Source organism: Harmonia axyridis, chromosome 3 (genome assembly GCF_914767665.1).
Source record: "Harmonia axyridis chromosome 3, icHarAxyr1.1, whole genome shotgun sequence".
Taxonomy (NCBI): Eukaryota; Metazoa; Arthropoda; class Insecta; order Coleoptera; family Coccinellidae; genus Harmonia; species Harmonia axyridis.
The window spans coordinates 50,687,056-50,714,160 of NC_059503.1; the positions used below are offsets into that span (position 1 = coordinate 50,687,056).

Genomic DNA, 27,105 nt, shown 5'->3' on the forward strand with positions numbered 1-27,105 from the left:
TTCGGGGGGGTGCGCACTTGGTCCACACCTTGCCCCTACAGGCCTATCCTCTGGACGGTTCCGAGAGGAGCCGGCCTGAGACTCCCTACCGCCCTGAAATCTTCTACTTCTAGTATTTGGAGCGCATAATTTTTAACCTGCCACAGGCTGCTAACCTATAGCAGGCTGCGATGACTCGGGTTCGCGGGGACGTCAGACCCCGATGGTACAAAATACCACCCATATATATATATATATATATATATATATATATATATATATATATATATAATAACTATTGTTGTAAGAGCCAAAATAAATATATTGAATGAAATTTAAGGGTCTTTAGGCTCGGGTTTTGGGAGTAAATGATTGACTACTCTTTATTCTATGCCAAGCTTTCGCATTAATTTAATGCTTCTTCAGGGCTTCTGCAAAAGATCAATAAAATACAATTAATAAATAACAAATTTTAGAAAACAAACAAATTTACTCACTGAATGTGAGGTTTTACATGGATAACATCTGCCACAAACGTTGTAACTAATAAAAACAAAAAGTTATATTTTAATTTCATAGGAATTCTCCAAAAACACGTCAACTGAATCTATTTCACAAATTTAAAAACTCTTCCGGTTGATAATCTTATTTATACGCAATTTAGTAACTCTCATCTAAGATAACACAATAATGACATTTGATGGTTATGTTTCTGTTATTATAGAAAACTAGTCTCTCACTCCTCTATGTTCCCTGTCTTCTTTATTCATCTATTGGGCCGTCATAAAAAGGTTCCATTTTTATCCTTTCTAACAAATAACTGTATATAGAGCTTAATTTGTTCGTATCTGTCTTCTTATTTATGGTTTCATCTTCTTTGTTTATGTTAATCATTTCGTGAATCAATCTTTTTTGATAATTTCTCTCTGTTTTGAGTACCTCAACACCTTCAAAATTCACATGATGGTCCAGATTATGCGCATGCGCAGCCAATGCACATCTCTCTGGGTATTTTCTTATGTCCGATCTATGTAGCGCCACTCTACTTTTCAACCATTGGGAGGTATGCCCTATATAACATTTGTCGCAAGTCTCACATTTTATTTTATAAACGACATTACTTTGGAAGGATGTTGGAATGGGGTCCTTTATTTTGGTGTACAATGACCTCACCGTTTTTTGATTTTGGACTGCAATTTTGATGTTTTCCTCTCTGAACACATTTTTCAATTTTCCTGTCAAGTTTGTAACATTTGGATACGATGCATAATGTGTTCTATCTGTTGTCATATTTTGTTCTTCTGTTTGTTCATTTTGAGTGGTACCATTAGCATATAGTAATTTCTTAATCATGCTGTTAGGATAATCATTTTCTTTAAGAATCTGGTGTAATTTTTTTAGTCCTTCATCTATGAATGATTTATGGCATATTTTTGATATTCTTCTTTTCATTTGGTTTATTGTGTTAATTTTCACATTTATGCCATGGTCTGAGTGGAAATGAATAATTTTGTCTGAATGTGTGTCCTTCCTATACCATTTCAATTTTACTATTTTATCTTGTCTATATGCTCTAGTGTCTAGGAAGGGTACTGAGTGATGGAGATCTTCTGTTTCTAGTGTGAACTGTAAATCTACACAAACCGAGTTGAACAAGTCAAGTGTCAGTTGAATAAATGTTTCTGGTACTATCATCATGATGTCATCCACAAACTTTTTTACGAATAGAACAGTATATGGTAATTTAGGTAAGATTGAGTCCAACTGATGGTCCATAACATACTGTGCCAGAATAGGGGACAACTTTGAGCCCATCGCGCATCCGAAAATTTGTTGATAATATTGATTTATGGCGGATGCGCTAAAAAGTGCTTATAATACCGACAATAGATACTACGTCAAAGACACATTCCAGTATGCACAGGAAATTAATGACTTCGAGATACCAGATGACCACAGACTAATATCACTGGACGTTGTCAACTTGTTCGGAAATTTGGAAAAGAAAAAAATCATCGAAATTCTAAAGCTTAAGTGGGAAAATATAAGACCACACACGAACTTAGACATGAATTTATTTATGGAAATAATCACTTTTCTTCTTGAAAATAATTACTGCACGTTTCAGGGAGAATTTTATCAACAAATTTTCGGATGCGCGATGGGCTCAAAGTTGTCCCCTATTCTGGCACAGTATGTTATGGACCATCAGTTGGACTCAATCTTACCTAAATTACCATATACTGTTCTATTCGTAAAAAAGTTTGTGGATGACATCATGATGATAGTACCAGAAACATTTATTCAACTGACACTTGACTTGTTCAACTCGGTTTGTGTAGATTTACAGTTCACACTAGAAACAGAAGATCTCCATCACTCAGTACCCTTCCTAGACACTAGAGCATATAGACAAGATAAAATAGTAAAATTGAAATGGTATAGGAAGGACACACATTCAGACAAAATTATTCATTTCCACTCAGACCATGGCATAAATGTGAAAATTAACACAATAAACCAAATGAAAAGAAGAATATCAAAAATATGCCATAAATCATTCATAGATGAAGGACTAAAAAAATTACACCAGATTCTTAAAGAAAATGATTATCCTAACAGCATGATTAAGAAATTACTATATGCTAATGGTACCACTCAAAATGAACAAACAGAAGAACAAAATATGACAACAGATAGAACACATTATGCATCGTATCCAAATGTTACAAACTTGACAGGAAAATTGAAAAATGTGTTCAGAGAGGAAAACATCAAAATTGCAGTCCAAAATCAAAAAACGGTGAGGTCATTGTACACCAAAATAAAGGACCCCATTCCAACATCCTTCCAAAGTAATGTCGTTTATAAAATAAAATGTGAGACTTGCGACAAATGTTATATAGGGCATACCTCCCAATGGTTGAAAAGTAGAGTGGCGCTACATAGATCGGACATAAGAAAATACCCAGAGAGATGTGCATTGGCTGCGCATGCGCATAATCTGGACCATCATGTGAATTTTGAAGGTGTTGAGGTACTCAAAACAGAGAGAAATTATCAAAAAAGATTGATTCACGAAATGATTAACATAAACAAAGAAGATGAAACCATAAATAAGAAGACAGATACGAACAAATTAAGCTCTATATACAGTTATTTGTTAGAAAGGATAAAAATGGAACCTTTTTATGACGGCCCAATAGATGAATAAAGAAGACAGGGAACATAGAGGAGTGAGAGACTAGTTTTCTATAATAACAGAAACATAACCATCAAATGTCATTATTGTGTTATCTTAGATGAGAGTTACTAAATTGCGTATAAATAAGATTATCAACCGGAAGAGTTTTTAAATTTGTGAAATAGATTCAGTTGACGTGTTTTTGGAGAATTCCTATGAAATTAAAATATAACTTTTTGTTTTTATTAGTTACAACGTTTGTGGCAGATGTTATCCATGTACAACCTCACATTCAGTGAGTAAATTTGTTTGTTTTCTAAAATTTGTTATTTATTAATTGTATTTTATTGATCTTTTGCAGAAGCCCTGAAGAAGCATTAAATTAACGCGAAAGCTTGGCATAGAATAAAGAGTAGTCAATCATTTACTCCCAAAACCCGAGCCTAAAGACCCTTAAATTTCATTCAATATATATATATATATATATATATATATATATATATATATATATATATATATATATATTTTTGACCAGTGAGTAACAATGCCTTGGCCAACTCGGCCCGGCATTCTCGCTAATAATAATATAATATATATATATATATATATATATATATATATATATATATATTTTTTTTTTCTTTTTTTTTTTTTTTTTACCTTCACACGCAATGTGGATCAGTCAGATGACCCGGGCATCGCTGCCAATCCCATCTGTTAATGAGGGAAAAGTACTTGCCGTATTATGTTGACCGATATATATATATATATATATATATATATATATATATATATACATATATATATATATATATATATATATATATATATATATATATATATATATATATATATAGGAAAAGTAATATTTCTTGTGCTATATTTGATGTATTGAAAGTGTAATTTTCTTGGGTTTAGAGCACATTAAAATTCAAATATTTATATTTTATTCAGTGAAATCGACATATGTTTCGGCGTAAATAAGCCTTTTTCAAGATTGTATAATAACAGTTGGACATCAACATCTAAAATTAATTAAAATTGATTATTATTCATTTTTTTTTCCCTTATGTCTATGCTAACTTACTAGTCTAGCAATATTCCTATAATAAAAGTTGTACAAGTCAAATCAATAAAATTTAATCTTTACGAGGGTACTGTCAAATAAAATTTGATTTGTTTAATTCTTGACAATGCAGTTTCCCAGTTTATCACTTGAATTGCCATCTGTGTTTATCTATCTATATTAATAAATATGTTATTGAAGTTTTTATTTCATTTTGATTTTGTTTTACAATTGTAGTCACAGATGCCTCCTCTAGATAGGTTTTATATTATTGCAGGATGTTATGGTAAATTTTTGCTAAATTTTTCAGGTCGGTTCTGTCGTTTATAGAGTTTTTTTCCTTTTGAATGTAAATCATTTCCAGAAAAGTCCTAATTTTGCTGTTGGTTTCTTTGTGTAAGATTTCACAGTTGTCGAAGTCGAACCCATGGTTAGTTGTTAATTCATGTTTCTTTAAGGCTGTAGAATTTTTTGCATATTTGTGGCCGTTGATTCTTTCTTTTATATATTGGGTTGTTTGGCCTATGTAAACTCCTGAACATTCTTTGCATTTTAGTTTGTAAACACAATTGGATATTTTATCTTTTGGAATTTTGGATTTTAGCTTGGTGTAGAGATGTTTCAAATTGTTTTTGGATTTATGTGCAATTTTTATGTCTGTGTCTTTGAATATGTAATTAATTTTTTCTGATAAATTTTTCACGTATGGAATTGCTACATATTTTTTGTTTCCTTTTGTGGCTTCGTTTTCGATGGTATTATAAGTTGAATGAATTCTGTTTTTGAATATTTTTTCTATTAGATTTGATGGATAGTTATTTTGATTTAGGATTTTCTTTGCTTTTTTTATTGTCTCGATACGATATTTTGGTGATGTCAGCTTTATCGATCTATCGGCAATCCCTGAAATTACACTTTTTTTATATTGAATTGGTGCTATTGATTTATAATTTAGGTATCTGCCTGACCATGTTTCTTTTGTGTGCCAAATTGTTTCTATTTTTGAGTTCATAATATTATGTATGAGTGTCATATCTAAAAAGTTTATTCTGTTGTCTTTTTCAATTTCTGTTGTAAATTTAATTTTTGGATGATAGTTGTTTAATTCGTTTAAAATTAATAATATATCTGCTTCGGAAACTGCAGTCAGGCAGTCATCTACATATCTTTTGAAAAAAGATATTTTGTGTTTTATTTTATTTATTATGGTTTCTTCAAGATCTTCCATTACCAATTGGGCTAATACTGCTGATAGAGGGGCTCCCATGCTGCATCCGTCTATTTGGCTGTAAAAAGAATCCTCAAACTGAAAATAAGAGTTTGATATGCAGAAATCAGTGGCCTTCAGAAATTCAACTTTCGTGAGATCTGTGTGATGTTTTATTTCATCCCATCGTTTTGCAATTATGCTTTTGGCTTTTTCCATCGGAGTGTTGGTATATAGGCTGACAACATCAAATGATACCAATTTTTCATTGTCTTTCAAGCTCACTGTATTTATGAATTGTTTGAATGTCCAAGAATCTTTTATGTGGTATGCATTCTGGCCAATAATGGGTGAAATACACTTGGATAAATATTTTGATAAATTATAGGTAGGACTTTGAATACAGCTGACAATTGGTCTTAATGGAATATTGTTTTTGTGGAGCTTAGGTAAACCGTAGAATTGGGGAGGTACAGCGTTGTGTATTTTGAGACTGGAACATAGTTTTTTAGGTAGAAGATTTTTCATTTCCCAATTTTTTATTAATTCGTTATTTTTCTTTTGAATTATTTGTGTAGGATTTCTATTCAATCTTTTGTAAGTTTGTTCGTCATTAAGATGTTCCATTATTTTATTTTTATATTCACTTTTGTTCATAATAACGGTTTTATTCGATTTATCTGGTTTCAGGATGGTGAGTTGAGGATTGTTCTTCAGAAATACTGTCGTTTCTTTGATTTTTTTATTCAATATTACTTGTTCTCTATTCTTCTTAGAATTTTTGTGTTTGAAATTAGTGATGGTATTTGTAATATCTGTTCTTATTTTTTTCTGTGTTTCTGGTTCCAGATTCATAATTGCAGTTTCCAAACTCGCAACAATGTCCGTTATAGGTATGTCTTTTGTTTTATATTCTTTGCTGTAGTTTGGGCCCAAGCTTAAAAAAAAATGAAAAATGAAAAATTTAGCAAAAATTTACCATAACATCCTGCAATAATATAAAACCTATCTAGAGGAGGCATCTGTGACTACAATTGTAAAACAAAATCAAAATGAAATAAAAACTTCAATAACATATTTATTAATATAGATAGATAAACACAGATGGCAATTCAAGTGATAAACTGGGAAACTGCATTGTCAAGAATTAAACAAATCAAATTTTATTTGACAGTACCCTCGTAAAGATTAAATTTTATTGATTTGACTTGTACAACTTTTATTATAGGAATATTGCTAGACTAGTAAGTTAGCATAGACATAAGGGAAAAAAAAATGAATAATAATCAATTTTAATTAATTTTAGATGTTGATGTCCAACTGTTATTATACAATCTTGAAAAAGGCTTATTTACGCCGAAACATATGTCGATTTCACTGAATAAAATATAAATATTTGAATTTTAATGTGCTCTAAACCCAAGAAAATTACACTTTCAATATATATATATATATATATATCGGGTGTCCCAAGGTGAGTGGCCTATTAGATTATTATGGAAACTATTGATGGTAAAGATTTCAAATTTTGTGGATAGATATTTGGCCATGTAAGGTACATTTCTAAAATAATTTCACATTTCCAGTGTTGCCGGATGTACGACAATTTGGCAACAACTTTGTTATTTTAAATGGGACATCAGGTATTTCTATTTTTTTTATGATACTCCATAAAATATTAAATCTATTCACTCTTACTTTTTCATCCCTATCTTTAACGGTTTTTGAGTTATTAATTATTTTTCGAAATTTTAGATCAAATAGGCGTATTACGAAAATGACTCTAGTTCGCTCAATATTTGAGATTTAAGTCAGAAATTTTGCAAGTCGTTAGATATTGATCTGATCTGTGTCACTGCCTTTGAATTATGGTTGTCAATAATACAGGACGGACCAAAAAAAATCATCATTTGCCAAGTTACAAAATTGTAAAAAAGTCTATTTTTTCAAATTAGACACCTAGTATATTTTTCAATTTTTGGAATCAGTACAACACACTCTACAATTTTTCTATTCACGTCCCTATACCTATCTCAACTGGAGTCCGAGTTATATGCGTCATATGTGTATATCTTTCTTGAACCATTATTTATAGAAAAACCTCGGAACAAAACACCTGTTAGGCAATAATTGTTTATTTTGACACTTATGGATTGAACTGATTCATTGATATATCCATCTATGAACGATATAGAGAAAATAACAATACAAAAGAAATTAACGCTTATTGAATCAATGTGAAATCTAATAAACGCATATAACTCGGAATCCAGTTGAGATAGGTATAGGGACGTGAATAGAAAAATTGTAGAGTGTGTTGTACTGATTCCAAAAATTGAAAAATATACTAGGTGTCTAATTTGAAAAAATAGACTTTTTTACAATTTTGTAACTTGACAAATGATGATTTTTTTTGGTCCGTCCTGTATTATTGACAACCATAATTCAAAGGCAGTGACACAGATCAGATCAATATCTAACGACTTGCAAAATTTCTGACTTAAATCTCAAATATTGAGCGAACTAGAGTCATTTTCGTAATACGCCTATTTGATCTAAAATTTCGAAAAATAATTAATAACTCAAAAACCGTTAAAGATAGGGATGAAAAAGTAAGAGTGAATAGATTTAATATTTTATGGAGTATCATAAAAAAAATAGAAATACCTGATGTCCCATTTAAAATAACAAAGTTGTTGCCAAATTGTCGTACATCCGGCAACACTGGAAATTTGAAATTATTTGAAAAATGTACCTTACATGGCCAAATATCTATCCACAAAATTTGAAATCTTTACCATCAATAGTTTCCATAATAATCTAATAGGCCACTCACCTTGGGACACCCGATATATATTTATATATATATATATATATATATATATATATATATATATATATATATATATATATATATATATGTGAATGAATGCCGGCAATCATACAGTTTGAACCCTTTCAGGTAGTGTAATTTTTTCTCTCCTTCAGTAATTTGTCACATAATCAACATTTAATTGCAATAGTAATATTTTCATCAAATCAGTACATTCTAACCTACTTTCATATTTAATTTTCGTTCAATTCCCTGATATCAAATATTTTGGTGGTTTCTTGCATCATTTTCAAGGGTTTGAGTAATTTTTGTTAAACCACCTGGCGCCCTAAGTTTGGTTTAATTCATTTTGAGCATCCACCCCCTTCTTCACTGCAGCAAAGCCGCGAGCTGCCCCTTGAAAATATTAAATTTGTAACGATATTTTAGGAATTGAATTAAAAGTCAATTGAACACGTAACATGTTCAATTGGCCCCCAACGAGAATTAAATAAATAATCGAAAGTTAAGTCTGTTTTTAATTAATTGACCTTTTTTTTCAATAATATTCCTTTTTTGCTTCCCCTAATCCATCTTTTTCCCTATTGTGACTTTAACAAATAATAACAAAGCCCGGTATCAAATGGTAATGTCATAGCAAGCGGCAAAATTACCTGATAGCGGGGTTCCTAGTTTCAACTTAGTTAAGTAGGGCATCGGTAAAATGATGAAAATACCTAGTTTTATGGGCATAAATTCGTGTGTTGTACCATTTCTAAATCTGTCTAAAATGCCAAATTTTTTGATGTTACTTGCTCGTTTTGTTTCAAAGATTTTTTTTTCACAGCAGGTGTCCAAAGTCGAAGTTCTCGTTTTGCTAGCAATTGAAATCAAGATTTATCCATTAATTTACGGAAATCCACATAACTTTTTGACAGAATCATACTCATGTCATCTTAAATAACTATTTAAGATTCCATTACAACAAAAAAAAATAAGCTTCGAGAGCTTTCCAGCAGAATTCTGACCCTGACAATGTTAAAAAAGGTGAAAATTCACTAAAAAACGTAATTTGGTAATAACTCGAAAACCATGCAACTTTTACTGGGGTCATGTTAGGCTGTTTAGGTCCCTCTTTAGCTGACCTACCTCCGGTGTCACTGTGACGTGCCACTTATGGGACACCCTGTATAATGTTCCAAAGCTTCACAGTGATTCATCTATAGGCCTTAGGCGAATTCTAGAAGTTTTGCGGAGAATTTATCGGTATTAAAGAATTTAGGTTTACCTGTTGACCAATGGGACTTTGTTTTATTTCATATTCTCATTCAGAAATTAGAATCAGCATCCATCAAACGCTTTGAATCACAAGAATGTTCAACAGATATTCCTTCATTTGTCAATTTGCGAAATTTCCTGACAAATCAATGTATAGCATTGGAGTCAGCCGCTCTCTCTATTCCTTCGAAAACTCATTTAGTTTCGAATTCTCAACTTCCAAAGTCCGGTTCTGTCTCAATGAATAAAAGAAATTCAGCGCTTCTCGTTCAAACAAAAAATGAATCAACCAAGAAATTTATAAACTGTAATTATTGCAAGTTAGCTCATAATATTTACAAATGTCCATCATTTTTAGAACAAACTGCGCAGGATCGTTTTAAAATTGTGAAAGACAAAAATTGGTGTATCAATTGCCTCCATTCTGGACATCAGATAAATAATTGTTCTTCAAAATCAAATTGTCGTACTTGCAACGGGAAACACCATACCCTGTTACACATGCGCAGTAATGCGGATAATAATCCTTCAACAGAGAAGTTTCATTTCAATGCTGCAAATTCATTTGGTTCTAATACAGGTTCAGCTCAAGTTTTAACGAACGTTTCATCAAATTCTACCGTCCTCTTAGCAACCGCTCAGGTCGAAATTCGTGATGCTTGGGGTAGATATCAGAAGGTCCGAGTTCTGTTAGATGGGGGTTCTCAAATAAATGTTATAACTCAATCGTGTGTGAATAAATTAGGCTTGAAAGTTTGTAATACTTCATTTTCGATAAATGGAATTAGGGAAAGCTCATCTTCTGCTAAGTGCAGCACTGAATGTACTATTCGTCCAACAGGTCAAATAAATCCATCTTTTACATTCGATGCGGTCATAATTCCGAAGATTTGTTCGGAGATGCCAGGTTCATTCGTAAACCATTCTTATTGGAATTGTGTCTATGAAAGGAGGTTGGCAGATCCGGACTTTTCCATACCGAAATCGATTGATCTTCTTCTTGAAGCGGAGATATTCTCTTTAATAATTCGGCAGGGTCGTATTGGGAGTAACGGTTTAGAACCGACAGCACTTGAGACAGTATTTGGTTGGGTTTTCATGGGGAAGATTCAATCACCTAACATAGCAGTTAACAATTTTCATTTATCATTATCCGAATCATGTTTAAACTCTTCGTTGAAAAGATTCTGGGAACTTGAAGAAGTTTCGGAGACTGTCATCGTATCGCCAGAAGATCAATTTTGTGAGACCTCATTCACTCAGAACTATTCTAGAAATGCTTCCGGACGGTACACTGTAGCGTTGCCATTTGAACCTGATCACTCAACAATTTCATTCGGTGACACATATTCTCTCGCATTACGTCGTTTTTTATCCCTTGAACGTAAACTCATTCAAAATCAGACTATTTACGAGGAATACTCTAATTTCATGAAGGAATATTTAGAAAGAGGTCATATGTCGTGGATTTCTGCGAGTTCCGATGATGAAAATACCTTCTTTAATAATAATAATAGTTTATTGATCCTTTTAGACAAACAAGGTATGTATAGGACAAGTCACAAATGCAAAAATAATAACAATTCAGACATTTTCTAAGCTATCATTATAGTACTCATTACCACTATAAAAACACTTCGTTAGAAGTGAAAACTTAACAACTTTCTTAAATTTAAATAATGTACTAATGTCTGACTTAATGTAACTAGGTAAATGGTTAAATAAATTAATACATTGGTACTTAGGTGACATTTCAAATTTTGATGTCTTATGTTTGGGAATTGACAATATTTTCTTATTCCTAGTGTTATGGGAATGAAAGCTTGACAATTTCACAAAACTTTCCTCATTTTCCTTTGCAAAAACCAAACATCTCAATAGGAAAATGGAAGCCAGTGTCAATATCCTATTTTCTAAGAAAACTGGTCTACATCGTGGAGATACGTTGAATATCATACGTAAAATTCTTTTTTGAATAATAAAGACTCTATCAGTTTCTGTCGAATTACTCCATACCATGATATTATACGATAGGTGACTAAATACTAAACTATAGTATACATTCATAAGTGAGCACAAGGGAAGTAAATACCTGACTCGACTTAAAGCATAATAAGAACTGTACAGGGTGGGCAAATTTCGATGTTTTAGCACTACAACTTTTGAACCAGAGGAGATAGACAAAATCTGATACCCACTTCTCGATCTCTTTTTCTGAGTCTTCTCCAGCAAGTCGAGTGGTCACTTGAAGATGTCGGGCTAACGGCCAGCTTGGCGAAATTTCGTCAGGTGGCCAAATCCCTCGACGGAAGGTACGCGAAGGAGGTCCGCGACCTGATGATCAACCCTCCGAGCCAAAAGCCGTACGAGATGCTGAAGGAGCAGCTTCTCCAACGCCTGGGGAAATCACAGGCCCAAAAGACGCGACAACTGCCGGAGAGAGTCGAAATTGGAGACCGGAAGCCTTCCCAGTTCCTGCGGTACCTCCAACAGCTCGCTGGGGACAACGCCGCAGACGAGATCGTCCGCGCCCTGTGGATGGAGCGGATCAACCCCCTCGCTCGCGCCAGCATCGCCACGCAGGCTGCCCAACCCAATGTAACCCTCGACGACCTGGCCAAGACCGCAGATTGTGTAATGGAAGCGCTAGGTACTGTCGCGCCGCAACAGGTGTCTGCGGTGTCACCTCGGGTGTCACAAAGCGAATCACAGCTTTGTGAAGTGTTGGAGAGGTTGTCGGTGCGCCTCGACGAACAAAGCCGCGAGTTAAACAAGCTTCGTGCGGAAGTGCGCGGTCACTCGCGGAACCACGATGGTCCTACATCGCGTACTATAGGGAAACGGCAAAGGCAGTCGCTGAACGCGGAAGGCGACGGCTGCCCCAACACACGCCGCTTGTTTTTGAGGGACCGAAACAGTGGAGTAGACTTTTTAATCGACAACGGTGCAGACTTGTGCGTATTTCCGCGACGTTTAGCGAAAGGCCGACAAATAAAAACCGGCTACGAGCTAACCGCGGCTAAAGGTAGTGCGATCGATACGTATGGTTCAATTCCACTGACACTTGACCTCGGTCTCCGCCGTGATTTCGCGTGGAATTTCGTCAACGCGGACGTGTCCAAGGCCATCATCGGGGTGGATTTTCTGACCCATTATGACCTCCTCGTGGATCTGCGCAACGGACTTTTACTTGACCGATCCACGAGTCTCAGTGTCACGGGACGGGACTCCAAGTGCGCGACTATCGCCGGAATTCGAACATCTGCAGGCGATACTCGATATCACGCGTTGCTCCAGCAGTTCCCGGAGCTGACGCGCCCCGATGGCGCTTGCAGAGCAGCGGATGTGAAACACCGTATAGTACATCAAATCCACACCACACCAGGACAACCCGTCTCCCAGAAGCCACGTTGCCTAGCCGCGGACCGCTACCTCGCCGCTAGGAAGGAGTTCGAGTCAATGCTTCAATTGGGGATTTGTCGCCCATCGAAGAGCAGTTGGGCTTCGCCACTCCACATGGTGCCAAAGAAGGGAGATGAATGGCGTCCTTGTAGAGACTACCGGGGACTAAACGCGCGCACTTTACCAGACCGATATCCAGTGCGCCACATCCAAGACTTCGCCCAAATGCTCCGTGGAAAGTCAATTTTTTCCACCATTGACCTGGTACGAGCGTACCATCATATCCCGGTCCCCTGAAGATGTGGAGAAGACGGCCATCACCACTCCGTTCGGATTATTCGAATTCCCGGCAATGAGCTTTGGACTACGAAACGCCGCCCAAACATTCCAGCGGTTCATCGACGAGGTTCTCCGGGGACTCGATTTCGTGTATGCCTATATTGACGACCTGCTGGTGGCCTCTTCGTCCGAGGAAGAGCATCATGAACACCTACGCATTCTTTTCGAACGTCTCCAGCGGTACGGAATTGTCGTCAATTCAGCGAAATGTTACTTTGGCGCTAAGGAAGTAAAGTTCTTGGGGTACCTAGTATCTGGTGATGGAACAAAACCACTCCCCGAGAAAGTCGCTGCCATCCGCGAATATCCCAGGCCAACAACAGCAAAAGATCTCCGACAATTCCTTGGCATGTTGAACTTCTACAGGCGTTTCATTCCCGGAACTGCTAAGACCCAGGCACCAATCAATGACCTGCTCCAAGGAAACATCAAAAAGAAGACACCAGTGAATTGGAACAACTACGCTGATGCCGCATTGCAAAAGCGACACTTCTGGCACACCCCGAACTTGGCGCCGAGGTCTCCTTGGTTTGTGATGCATCGGACCACACCATTGAAGCTGCACTGCATCAACGGGTTGGCAACGAGTGGGAACCACTCGGTTTTTTTTCGAAGAAGCTGGCTGGCGCTGAGCGCAAGTACAGCGCCTACGATCGGGAACTCCTGGCCATCTACAAGTCGGTCAAGTACTTCCGACACATGGTTGAAGGACGCCACTTCTTCATTTTAACTGACCATAAGCCGCCTTCAGTCAAAAGTCCGATCAATGCTCCCCACGCCGATACCGGTAACTGGACTTCATCGGGCAGTTCACCACAGATATCCGGCATATATCCGGAAGGAAAAACGTCGTCGCAGATACCCTTTCCAGGGTGGACGAGATCGCAGCACCACTCGACTTCGAGGCCCTCGCAGCATCCCAGCAATGTGACCCAGAGCTCCAGGAGTTCCGCCAGAAGCAAGACTCTGGCTTACTTCCACGCCAAGTCACGATACCCGGATCCAACGTTGCCGTCTTCTGCGATATATCCACCACTAAGGCACGACCCTTCCTGACGGCTCCATTCCGGAAACCAGCTTTTGACGCAATCTAAGGTCTGTCCCATCCAGGCGCCAAGGCCACCACAAAGCTAATGAGCCAACGATACGTCTGGCCCTCCATTTCCAAAGATTGCCGAGCGTGGTCCCGAGTGTGCATCCAGTGCCAGCGGTCAAAAGTGTCACGACATGTTTCGTCTCTGATCGGTAACTTTACACCGCCGTCGAGCCGTTTCAAACATGTGCACATCGACCTGATCGTGATGCCATTTTCCAAAGGATATCGGTATTGCCACACCTGCGTCGATCGATTTTCTCGATGGCCAGAAGCGATACCGCTTCAAGACCAGACAGCAGAAACCGTCGCCTGAGCATTTTACACTAACTGGGTTGCCAGGTTTGGCGTCCCGCTCCGGGTAACTACAGACCAAGGACGTCAATTCGAGTCCTACCTATTTCGCTGCTTGAACATGCTACTAGGGACGGACCACCTCAGAACCACGGCGTACCACCCGGCCGCCAACCGAATGGTCGAGCGACTCCACCGTCAGCTCAAAGCTTCCATTAAATGCTTGGACTCTGACACGTGGGTCCACACACTACCCACTGCACTACTGGGGATCCGCGCCGCTTGGAAAGAAGATCTCCAATCCACTGCTGCTGAGATGATATACGGAGAACCACTCCGTCTTCCTGGCGAGTTCCTGGGTTCAACGTCTACTATGAACCTGGATAACTCCGATGATTTCGTTCGCGACCTGCGCCAGCACTTTCAGGCGCTCCGACCAGTCAGTGGCACCAGGCACGGTGAGCGGAAGATCTTCGTCTTTAAAGATCTCGCCACCGCATCCCACGTCTTCGTAAGGCACGACGCCGTTTGGCGTCCGCTCCAGCACCCCTACGATGGACCGTTCGAGGTGGTTTCTCGAGCCGAAAAATATTACACCCTCCGAATTCACGGTACCAACGTCCCGGTCTCAATCGACAGGCTGAAACCAGCCTACATCGCGGTCAACGAAGATTCACCGGAGGACGCTGTAAATCCGAACGAGGACGATGAAGACGAAGGAATTCTTCTCTTTTTACCAGGCGAGAACTCACCTCCAGCCCAACAACCTATCCCACCTGCTCCAGCAGAACCAGAGGCAGTAACGCAAGCGCCAGCAGTACGACGACCTTACACGACCAGATCAGGTCGGCAAGTTCGTTTCCCCGAGCGTTTCCAGGCGGGGATGTAATATATCGTTAATCTCTAGCAAGGGGGTACTGTGGGGATTACAGATTCCTGCGTTACGGTCATGGTGGCGCTGCCAACCATGTTAACGCTACCCCAAACAGAGGGCGCAACAATCTACTTAATCCTCGAAGTAAGCATCTAAAACGGAGATTAGCCATGGAATCCCAGCCAAATAGCAACCTATATCATGTAGCATATTGTGTCTTGTATTATATCTGTTCCCTGTTTTATTTTACTGTTTTATTTTATAACCCGCTAACTAGGAGTAGGCAGATAGAGGCCTAGTTAGAAATCCATTTTTCCCGCTAACTAGGAGTAGGCAGACAGAGGCCTAGTTAGAAATCCATCTTTCCCGCTAACTAGAAGTAGGCAGATTGAGGCCTAGTTAGAACATGTCCCGTTACAGTTATCCCGAGGTTAATCAGGAGTAGGCAGATTGAGGCCTGATTAAACCGCAGCATCGACCAAATCGTCACGCTGTCCCAAAAACTTGATAGAATGGGACCATACCTTCAATAATAACTTTGAAATTTTCATTTAGAAAACAAGAGCTTAAGACTAACACTCTTAGAATCCCTAGAAATAAACGGGTATAATACCCAAAATATTCGGTTGAACGAACAAACGGATGTAAACTCATCCCCTTTATTGAATTTCTTCCGATAGTTTGGTAATCCCAGGCGTCAAAAGAGTTTTACTGACGAGTGTGGTGAGGTAGTTAATATAAATATTCTGAAGAGAGCGAAATGAGTCGTATCTCTCCAATCGTTTTATGAATGAAAAATTATTTATGAGAATATGTTTTCTTTACAGTAGGAACTTCTTCATTTAGTAGGCTTTCGAAGTGCATATCAAAGTTTCGTGCTAGCTACTTTCCTTCTGCTGTAATATCATGGCTAACGCGATGAAAATGAAAAAGACAAAAATACTCAAACTTTCCTTTGTCCTATTTCAGAGCTTCTTCCGATTGGATAGTGAGATAATTCTCATGGAAATTATTAATTTCTACCAAACTTAATATTTCATACAATATAAACAGGCATTCTAAAAGATAACCAAATTTGATCATTAAATACAAAAAAATATTAACGAAACAGATGAAAACATTAAAATAATTGTTTAAAATGTCCTCTCTTTTGTTTAATACATATGCCACATCTTTTTCTTGTTGAACCCTCCACTCTTCGAAGTTCAGTACGTTTTTGATGCATTCGTTCACACAACGAGTGGATTCTCTCAATAAATCTTCTTGAGTCTGAACGCGAATTTGTACACTTTCTCTTTAAAGTGTTCCACATATAAAAATCTAAAAGGTCAGATCGGGGCTCTTGGGTGGCCATCTCACTGGACCGTATCTTCCGATCCAACTCATTCCGAAATATTGGTTCATTAATTCCGCTACATTCCGACTATTATGGGCAGGGCAGCCATCCTTCTGAAACCAAACATTTTGTCTGGTAGGCATTTGGTATAATATGCCTGGTAGGTTCTCTATAAGAATATTTTTGAATTCTTCAGAGATAAGACGATCTGGAAGAATTACTGGACCAAAAAGTTCGCCCTTCATCAGTCCCAAATATACGTTTAACCTTAATTCATGTTGGAAATGGGTAACAACAGTCGCATGTGGGTTTTCCCTTGTCCATAAATGGCAGTTTCGAGTAGCAGGTGGCGGTTGAACTTATTTGATTTAATCATTTTATTCGGTAAAAATAACTAGAAATTAATTCATTTTTTTATGAAACATTGAGTTCAATAGAAATAAGTATTTCTATGTGAATTATTTCAATATCCAATCATAAGCACCTCCGAAATAGAGCAAAGGAAAGTTTGAGTATTTTCGTCTTTTTCATTGTCATCACGTCAGCCATGATATTACAGCAAAAGGAAAGTAGCTAACACAGAACTGGATATGTCATTCGAAAGCATGCAAAATGGAGAAGTTTTTACTGCAAAGAAAACATATTCTCAATTTAAGGATATCGGGTGTGGTCGTCAAACTCTATAAGATCTATTTCATTTATTGTACCATCCTAGCTTTCGGTTATCATTGTGTGTCCATCTTCAGGGAGCTGAAATATACATTCAGACAAAAACAACAAACATGACTTAAAACACTCAAATTAATTCGAGATGTTGAGGAGTTAATAGTTAAAAATGCTTCAATGGTCTGATTATCAATCTGTAAACTACGATTTTTCATTCAGTATTATCTCTCAAGATTATTTAAAACATATTCGCATTTATAGTTTTTCTTTCATAAAACGATTGGAAAGATACGACTATTTGTCTCTCTTCTGAATATTTGGATTCACCACTTCACCATACTCAGTGAAAATCTTTTGCCACTCATGACTGCTCATATCAAGGCAAATTTAATGCACTTTCGGAATATATGATCAAATTCGATGAGGACGCAGAAATGAATAAGATATAATTGGTTTTATGGAAAAAAGTGATTAATTCCGTGAAATCAAAAAATGTTAAATTGAAGAATAACCACCAACATTTCGACCATGTGTTATATGACATTTTTTGTTGCCAATCACCTGTATAATCTCCCCTTGAAGTAAGGCCGTTTCAAAAGTGTACACCCTGTATATTGTTCAATTCATCTTGGTTGATTTCAGCGAGAAACTTGCTGTCACAAAATTTGTTGCAATCAATGGATCGAAAGCACATGTGTTTGTCAGACTTATTTTTCTGTCTTTATTTTGTCTTAAAGATATTGAACATCCTTTGAATTCTCTTAATTTACTTTCAGTTTCGTTTCATCTGCTCTGCCATTGTTCGATTATTTTGTTTTTGAAGTTGACCAAGTTAACATCGATTATGTGTTCCCTTGTGATACTTACCAGATGTTAGTAATATTAGCTATCGGGATAAATATTTTCTCCAAACACTCCCTTCCTTAGGGGTTTAGTAGTCAATAGCTCATAAAAGTTGGTTGGGATTTGTCAAATATATTCTCAACGTACGGTTCTATTCGGCTTGTTTCTATTGCTTTGAAAACAAATTTCATGTTGAAAATATGCAAATAAAACCGAAAATTAGTAAATATGCTCTGCAAGGCAAAAATATATCATTTGAGACACAAATTTATACGCATTTGCATATGAGGTTAAGCAAATGCAGATTTATCCGAAGCATAATTTTATAATACAATGCTCGTCGATGAAGTGGGCTTTATTTATCCATCGCACTAGAATAAGTACAAATATTTCGAAAACTGTAGGGGAACAAAATCCATACCATACGCCACAAAATGAGCATAATTTATCTAAATAAGAAAATTTCCGTCCGACAAGTAAGTGACTGACAGGGAAAACTCAAAATATCTCGAAAACTGAATGGGCACAAAATTTTTTTTATACGGCAAAAATTGGCACAAAATGGGCACAAAATACCCAAATAAAAAAAATTGAAAATTTCCATGTATGAGTCACAGCGTCAAGTTGGTGACTCACGGAAAAAACTCGAAATAGTTCGAAAACCGAATGGGCACAAAATTTTTTTTAAATGGCAAAAATTGGCACAAAATGGGCACAAAATACCCAAATAAAAAAATTTGAAAATTTCCATGTATGAGTCACAGCGTCAAGTTAGTGACTCACGGGAAAAACTCGAAATATCTCGAAAGCCGAATGGGCACAAACATTTTTTTATACGGCAAAAATTGGCACAAAATGGGCACAAAATGGGCACAAAATACCCAAAACAATTTGATACCAAAATCTTGGGAGTGGATCACCAACTTGACGCACCTCAGGAACACCATTGTACAGCTTACGTATATTATAACTGAAACTTCTTTTAAAAGTAGATGTTCTGTGACGGGGGCACGACAAAATATTTCTTCGACGTATGTTGATGTTATGTACGTCTGTTCTGTATACCAATCTATTAAAGAGATATGGTGGGCTTCTCTTTAGAATGATATTGTGAAATGCACATAAAGAAAAAAATTCAAAGGAAATCCTCATCGGAAGCCAACCCAATTCTCCCAACTTATGAGACACATGATCATACTTCTTAATTCGATAAATGAACCTAATACAAGAATTCTGAACACGTTGGATCCGGTCCAAAGTTTCTTTGTCTAGACAAAAACTATAGACAGGTGAACAATAAGTGAACTGCGACAGGATCAAAGACTCGCACAGAACCCTCTTAGTATGCACTGGAAGGCACGACCTATGTGGGTACAGCAATCTTAACGCACCATACGCCCTCCGAACCACACTCACCACGTGCTCACGAATCCTGAGAGAATCGTCTATTATCAAACCCAAGTCTCTTGCGTTATCAACGAATTGAATGCCTTCATTATTTATTGTCGGTTTGTATCTGTCCTTAATAATCTGTTTGTTCTTGTTCGAACCGAATACGAGAGCAGATGATTTCTTCGCATTCAGTTTCAACGCATGTCTCGCGGCAATGTCGGCCAGTCGATTCAGATCCTCATTCATCTTCAATGCTGCATCATCCAGGTCATCTATGGTGAAATCATAATAAAGTTGAAAGTCATCGGCGTACATAAGGACCCTACAATATTGAATAAACGTGATGAACTGGCTGGTGTAAACCAAAAAAAGGAGAGGGCCGAGAATTGAACCTTGAGAAACACCATCCAGAATATTCCTAGGCCGGCTGGTTTTACCACCCAGCTTCACACTCTGTGCAGAGGCAGAGCATTCCCGCGGACTCCACACGATTCCAAAATAGCTAAAAGAATATCATGTTTAACCGTGTCAAAGGCCCTGCTAAAATCTAGCAGAAACAAAGCCACACATTTAGAGTCATCGAGTGAGCGCAGGATATCATCCGTCACCCCCAGCAGTACACCAGTGCATAGACTAACTAAACGGAGAATAGATGAGACACTAGTAGAACAAGCTTCAACGCCATCTGTTTTTGTAGAACATTACTAATTCGTGAAAAAAGCTCAATTGAAAAAGGAATCTGTATCGTAAAGCTGCCTCAAAAAGAATTCTGTAGTGCACCTTTTGAATAGGTAGGTACAAGAGGCAAAAAGTTTTTTGAAATTCAAATTCCAAAAGGAAATCAGAAATGGATTCATGCAAGTTATCGATGAGTGAGGAAATTTATTTTCATGAAAATAATACCTGCAACGAACTTTCATCTGATTTTCTTTTGGAATCGAGAAATGAGGATCAATAATCAAATTCTGGATAGAATAAAAATTTATTAACTGAAATATCACCAATTAAAAATACAGATTTATTTCATAAATATCTAATCAATAAACTAATAATTGCATTGAAAACATTCTCAAAAACTAAAAATAATGAATTCAATAATACAAAATATGAGTATTTATACCTACTATAAAGCTCCTTCAGTTAATTACCTGGCAAATCAATTGAGGGCAAAGAACCTTTTTTCAGCTTTCCATTGCTTTCCAAACAATCACTATGAAAATGGCACTGGCATATTCTAACATGCTTAATTTGATATTTCTCCAATTCCAAAAGTTTCCTATTGCCGATGCGCTCAAGCAACACTTTTCGAATTTTCTCATCGGTAGTGATGGCATATCTACGAAAATAAAATAAATATATTTTTTTTATAGGTACTGCAAATCTTGTGTTGACGTTAAAAAGTTTTCAATTGGGTTTTGAATTCATATTTTATAATTACCTTCTTGCATCTCGATTTTCACATCCAATAACACAGCACGTCTTCACTCTTGCAGGCATATCGAAATTTATTATATTTCAAAAAGAACGTGTCAAACAACTCCTTGTGTCAGTTGACATTTCAAAGGTTTTTTGATAATAATGATTATACATTATACTTACTATTTTCATACATCTCCCCACACAAGCTGCATATAAACCTGGAGACTTTCCTCCCAATAGACCGTAACGTGTATGGGAGCCACTATTCACGAGTGATCTCCATGAATGCAACGACATCTAACTATCAAATTGAAAATAATTTTTTCGTGTATTAGTGTCCTCCTCCGACAGATGGCGCGGAATATACGAGTGGCTCATCTATTTTTTTAGTTTGTCTATGCACCAGTGGAGCTGTATCCCGGACGAAAACCCGATTGAACTCCAGGCAAAATCGAATTTTTTTCAAGATATTCGGCAAGTTGGTCAGCCATTGTTTTCTCAATCAACTTGGATAATCCTGACAAAATGCTGATGGGTCTAAGATCAGAGAGTTGCTGAGGACTACGATTTTTGGGAATAGGGATAACCTGAGCATGCTTCCAGGATGTAGGGAACTTTGAATCAAGCAAAATTGTATTGAAGATGTTCACAATAAAAGGAAGGATAAGAGGACAACATATCTTGATAAACGATATCGAAAGATTATCGAAACCAGGAGAACTATTTTTCAGATTTTGCAAGAATTTCAGAACCGTTTCCTCATCCACAAGACGAAAATTGAACTCCTCTAAACAAATCAAATTATCTTTATAATGATCCAATACCGAACCATCTGAATTAAATGATGGATTTTTCAGAAAATAATCATTGATTTCATCAGGGTCATCGAAGTTAAGATAAGACCGTGATTTGTTCGATATTCCAAGAGATTTGAGTTCCTTCCATTGTTCCCTACTCGAAGCATTCACGGTGATATGATGAAAGTATAACCGCTTCTCCTCTTTTACAGCCTGATTCACTACATTACGAAGGTGCTTGTATTCCTCCCACCTATCCTCAGTTTTATGTTTTTTGTATATAGCCTTGGCTTTGTCTCTTTCCCTCATCAAACCTCTTATTCTATCAGTCATCCATGGTGCACGCCTCTTCGATGTTCTAATAACTCTCTCAGGAAAATGTTTATTAAATAACTCCATCAATGTATCCGAAAAAAACTTCACCTTCTCATCAATGTCATACATGTGAAATAACCTCAAAAAATCAGCGGCAGAAATGTCATCGAACAGCAACTGCTCATCGAACCCTCTGCAGTCCCTGATGGTGAAAATCCGCGGTTCAATCTTTGTTTTCTGTATTCTCATCTTACAAGCTACACATTTGTGTCGAGAAAAGGGAGATGGACACGAGAAGGCCGACGTCACAATGCCATTTTCATTGCTCAAAATAATATCAATAAGCGATTCCGAAGTAGGGGTAATATGAGTTGGCTCCCGAATAAGTTGCTGCATATCGATAGAAGAAAGCATGGAATCGAAATATTCCACTGAAGGTAAATCCACATCCAAAAAATTAACATTAACATCCCCAACACAGATAACATCCTCACAATAAGATAAATCATGAGTTAAACTAGTTTCTAGCGCATCAATGAAAAGTTTGTAAGGTAAGTGAGGGGGTTTATAAACAACAGCAACTACAAAAGAAATTCCCTTACAACTAACCTTTACGAATAACTGTTCTAAATTAAAATCGTTTGGAACATCAAGTCGTTCAAATCGATATCTATTATGAATATATAACGAAACCCCCCCGCCTCTTGCACCAGTATTCCTATCTGCCCTTACAAAATTGGAATCTGTAATCATCAAACTTCCCGAATCAACTGAATCATTTAACCATGTCTCTGACAGTGCGAGTATATCAAATTTATTCCGCTCAATAAAGACCTTTAATTCGCAAAATTTAGGAACCAAAGATTGTACATTCAAATGACCCAACAAAAGCATTTCTTAATAAATTCGCCAATGCGCTAGAAGTGCAAAAAAAAAGAAATGACACAGCTAGTGAGCCGCAATAAACGAAAATTAAACTTATTAACTACACACCAGAAATCAGTTTTTTAACACCCATCTCCGATCTGACGAAGACAGCTCCATTAGACGTCCAAACGTTTTTGAACCCATACGTCTCCGATGAGTCTCTGACTAGTTTCCATCTGTCGTGAGTAAGGTCTTCCTTCATAACTATATTCGATCCTTTGAGAAGTTTCTTTTTCCTGAATATATTATTCCTAAATTCCGTATTTCTGAAAACAACGATGAGATGACGGGAATTTTTCTTATCAGTGGCACCTGTTCTGTACACAGATGTGATTTCATCGACGACTGATACGTTGAACTTATCTTGAAAGAGTTTCTTGACCTGGGTCAACACATTTTCTCCACGGGATTCCTTGATGCCGATAAGACGGATGTTTTCATTTTTTGTTCTCTGCTCGAGGTAATCCACTTTCCGTTCGAGTTTCTTAAGTGTGTTTTCGGTGAAATTATTTTCATTTTTATCAGCATTTGATTTAAGAACTTGAATTTCACTTTCCAGGGTGGCTATTTTAGCCTCATAAAGATCGAATTTTTCAGCGAATTTCCTGCTGATGGTGTTGATGATGGCATCAGATATTTCTTTGATAACATTATCAGGTTTTAGGGCTTCAATCAAAGATTTTTCGAACTCAGATTTTTGTCTTGTTGACATATTGCCACTTTTCAGCGAAGTTGAGAGAGTGAACAAATAAATATTGGTGTTATTGGAAATGACGAAACATCACTAGCCGTATCTGAAGGAGCACAACTAAACGCGTGTGTTTCTTGAAACACGTAGAACGTAGAACCTCAATGAGAATGAACAATGAATTGATTCATAGAAACAGTCTGGACATCGGAATTTCCATATTCCCAATCGTCTCGGTTATATATTTTAAAACTACCAAAATCTACTAAAATCTACCAAAGGATTTCTTCCTACTAAAAACTCCATGAAAATGCGAAAAATCTACTAAAAAAGTAGATTTCTACAAAATCTGGTCACACTGTATACGAGTCTATCGCTATCCTTTTCATTTCCAAGAACAAATAGCATGCGCACTCTCTTTCTTTCACTGGACGGACTTCCAAACAGCTGCTATGCTGTGTCCTCACTCGCAGCAATATTTAACTTTTCAAAATTCGACAACCGGGATTCTGGACTGATTTTTCGCAGGCAACCCTATACCACCGTGTTCATAATAAAATAATCTTTAATCATATTGATTTCGATTAAATAGTCAGACCGTTGCAAAATGCTAGTATAGATTGACCTGTTTATACCTGTCAACCCGAGAGTTGTGACCGGAAAAAAATAGGCAACCTAACGTTTGCACATTCTATGGGCTTCATACTTTCGATTGGTATAGAATTTATCTAATAAGCAAATCGGTGGAATGTTCGAAAAAAAATTTTTTTTTGATTATTAATTAAACCTACCCTGGACTAAAATTTGTTAGGCAACCCATATGTGATATATTCATTGACATGTTAAATTAAATATAAAATACGTTTTATCAAATAAGCATCTCGGTGAAGGTCGTTCTATATCGGGATCTTAGACTATATTCTCCAACATAGATATGTATAAAAATTGAGTAGAAATAAATATAAAATCTATATATTATATAAATATAAGCAAAAACGAAAGTTTTTGCTTTGATTGTATTGGATATATTGTTATTCGATAGTATATATCTCTTTTTATCATAAAATGGGTCAGAAAGTAGATACTAATTAATGATTTTAGGCGTCATTTTGAAGATGGCAGCGTAAGAGGCAAATATAAGAGGGAGACCTTCCGGAAAACATTCCAGGTAAGTTTTTTTTAACCAAATAACTAGACTAAGGAACAAGCCTATTGGTACCAATTTCTCCACAAAATGTTTTGCAAAAAAATGATCAAAAGGGACATTGTTCCTACAACAGTTGTGAATAGAAGCATACATATTCTCGAATTGTTACCTACTTCTAAAGAGTTTTTAAAAAGATTTGTAATACTTCGGAGTCAAACTATTGGAAATATTGAAAGAAAAAGATTACCAGAATTATTCTTCGAGTTCTTATTATATTGAACTCACCAGGCCTACAAGGCTTGTCAATAGCGTACTGATTGCAGATGACGTTGTCGGATACGTTGACGCAGATGTAACAAGTAACGGCGTATTTATCGAAGTCAACTGATATTTCCCTTTTTTCAAAATAACCAAGATGTAGATGGCTTTTCTCTGGAAATAGAGGTACTTCGGTTATGTGATTGGAATCTTCCAGAGCCTGATTGGAAATGAATATGCAACTCAGCAACATGCCAAGTCTCAGCATCACAGCCTGAAAATAAATGAATTATACAGATGAAATACTGGAATATCAGAAATTCATGATTTATTTCATTTATATTGAAAAAAAATCTGTATTAACAATAAAATTTACTGTGAGCAAATTCATGAAATAAACATACACTTTTCAGAGTAAACAAGATATATGTGACTAGCGAAAATTGAAAGAACTTCCTCTTGTACAATTCAACCGAGGAAGGCATGGGGAGAAATTATTCCTTTTATATTACAATGTTTAAACATTGTGCACGAGATCCATATAGAGAAGTATATAAAGAATGTGAAGAAATTCATTCTTTTCAGATTACTATCGTAGAGTTGTATCAACACGAAATAATCTATAGGCACTCAATAAGAATGAACTACCCTACCACAGAGCTGTGACGAGCACTAAAAAAATTACTTGAACACTAAGCACTCGAAAAAAAAAATGCTTCTAACACTAACCACCGATTTCCACAAAATACTCTCGATTACATACCACCTTACCACTTTGTAATACGATATTTCGAGCACTAAGCACTAAGCTCTTTAGTAGCAACTGTTAAGTGGAATTTTTCAATCGAAATAGATATTGTTCCTTTAAACATATCTAATATTATGGACGGGTGAGAAGAAGAAGTACAGCAGAACTGTAAAGAAGCGAACTAATTCAAAATAGTAAATTTCTTCAAATGAAATAATTAGGTTAATATTTTTTATAGTTGACAGTATAAACGGGATTATCGAAATAAAAAAGAATGGACAAAATGAACATTGAAGATGACAAGTTTAAATCCTTCGAATATGGATTTTGAACTTTCAACACTTTCAATTTCTTTCGTAGAAAAATGTTTCACGAAATATAAATGAAAGTAAAAATTTAATTGTTACAATAATGAATGATACTAGTTAACCAAAATGTAGATTGAATATCAAATAACAGCGACCTGCATTCGATTCTGTTCGTCCGGCCGAAAAAATGATAATTCTCGAACGGAGAGATATTTAAACTTGAAATTTTCAGGGTATCTTCTGATATTGAACAGTAGACTGGAGAGAGTGGGCATTAGAGGCGGTCCCTTGGTGCTATTGAAGGATCATTTATCTGATAGAACACTGGAGAAATTGTAGTTACAATTTTAAACAATCATATACTTAAGAGAAATCCTATACTTGAGGGAAATCCCATAGATGGCGCCAGCGTCGGTTCTATTTATATATTTGATTCAATTCAATTTGTAGTTTTTAAGCTTTATTATAGTTTCTAATGTAAATATCATAATTTGTATTTATTGGCATATTTTCAGATAAGTTTTCTTCATTGTATAATATATATTCATAAACTCTATGAGTAACATTTTATGGTCTATGTTCTGGACGCATGAGAGATTCTGTCCCTCTTTCTCGATAATTCCTCTCTCGTTTAGTTCAATCTGTTCTGTCCATGTGTCAGTTGTGAAACCACATAACCTACTCGGGGTAATGTTCGTAAAAGTGTTCAAATAAACCGTTTAACCAGTGCACG

General features: G+C 36.5%; 2 protein-coding genes and 1 long non-coding RNA gene across 3 annotated transcripts in view; all 3 read right to left on the bottom strand.

Moving 5' to 3' along the window:
* LOC123676855 overlaps nt 1-27,105 on the bottom strand; it is a 264,151-nt gene that overhangs the window by 111,090 nt on the left and 125,956 nt on the right. Inside the window, exon 2 of the mRNA XM_045613112.1 lies at nt 25,344-25,590. Coding sequence (XP_045469068.1) covers nt 25,344-25,584 — 241 coding nt within the window. The 5' untranslated portion in view covers nt 25,585-25,590. The remainder of the gene's footprint in view (nt 1-25,343; nt 25,591-27,105) is intronic.
* Nucleotides 393-1,794, bottom strand: LOC123676854. The gene is made up of 2 exons (XM_045613110.1): nt 477-1,794; nt 393-410 (listed from the first exon to the last, which is right to left on the bottom strand). The coding sequence occupies exon 1, from the start codon at nt 1,792-1,794 to the stop codon at nt 742-744; it is 1,053 nt and encodes a 350-aa protein (XP_045469066.1). The 3' UTR covers nt 393-410; nt 477-741.
* On the bottom strand, nt 20,729-21,652 carry LOC123676857. The gene is made up of 2 exons (XR_006747011.1): nt 21,204-21,652; nt 20,729-21,101 (listed from the first exon to the last, which is right to left on the bottom strand). It is a non-coding gene; the product is annotated as an uncharacterized LOC123676857 (long non-coding RNA).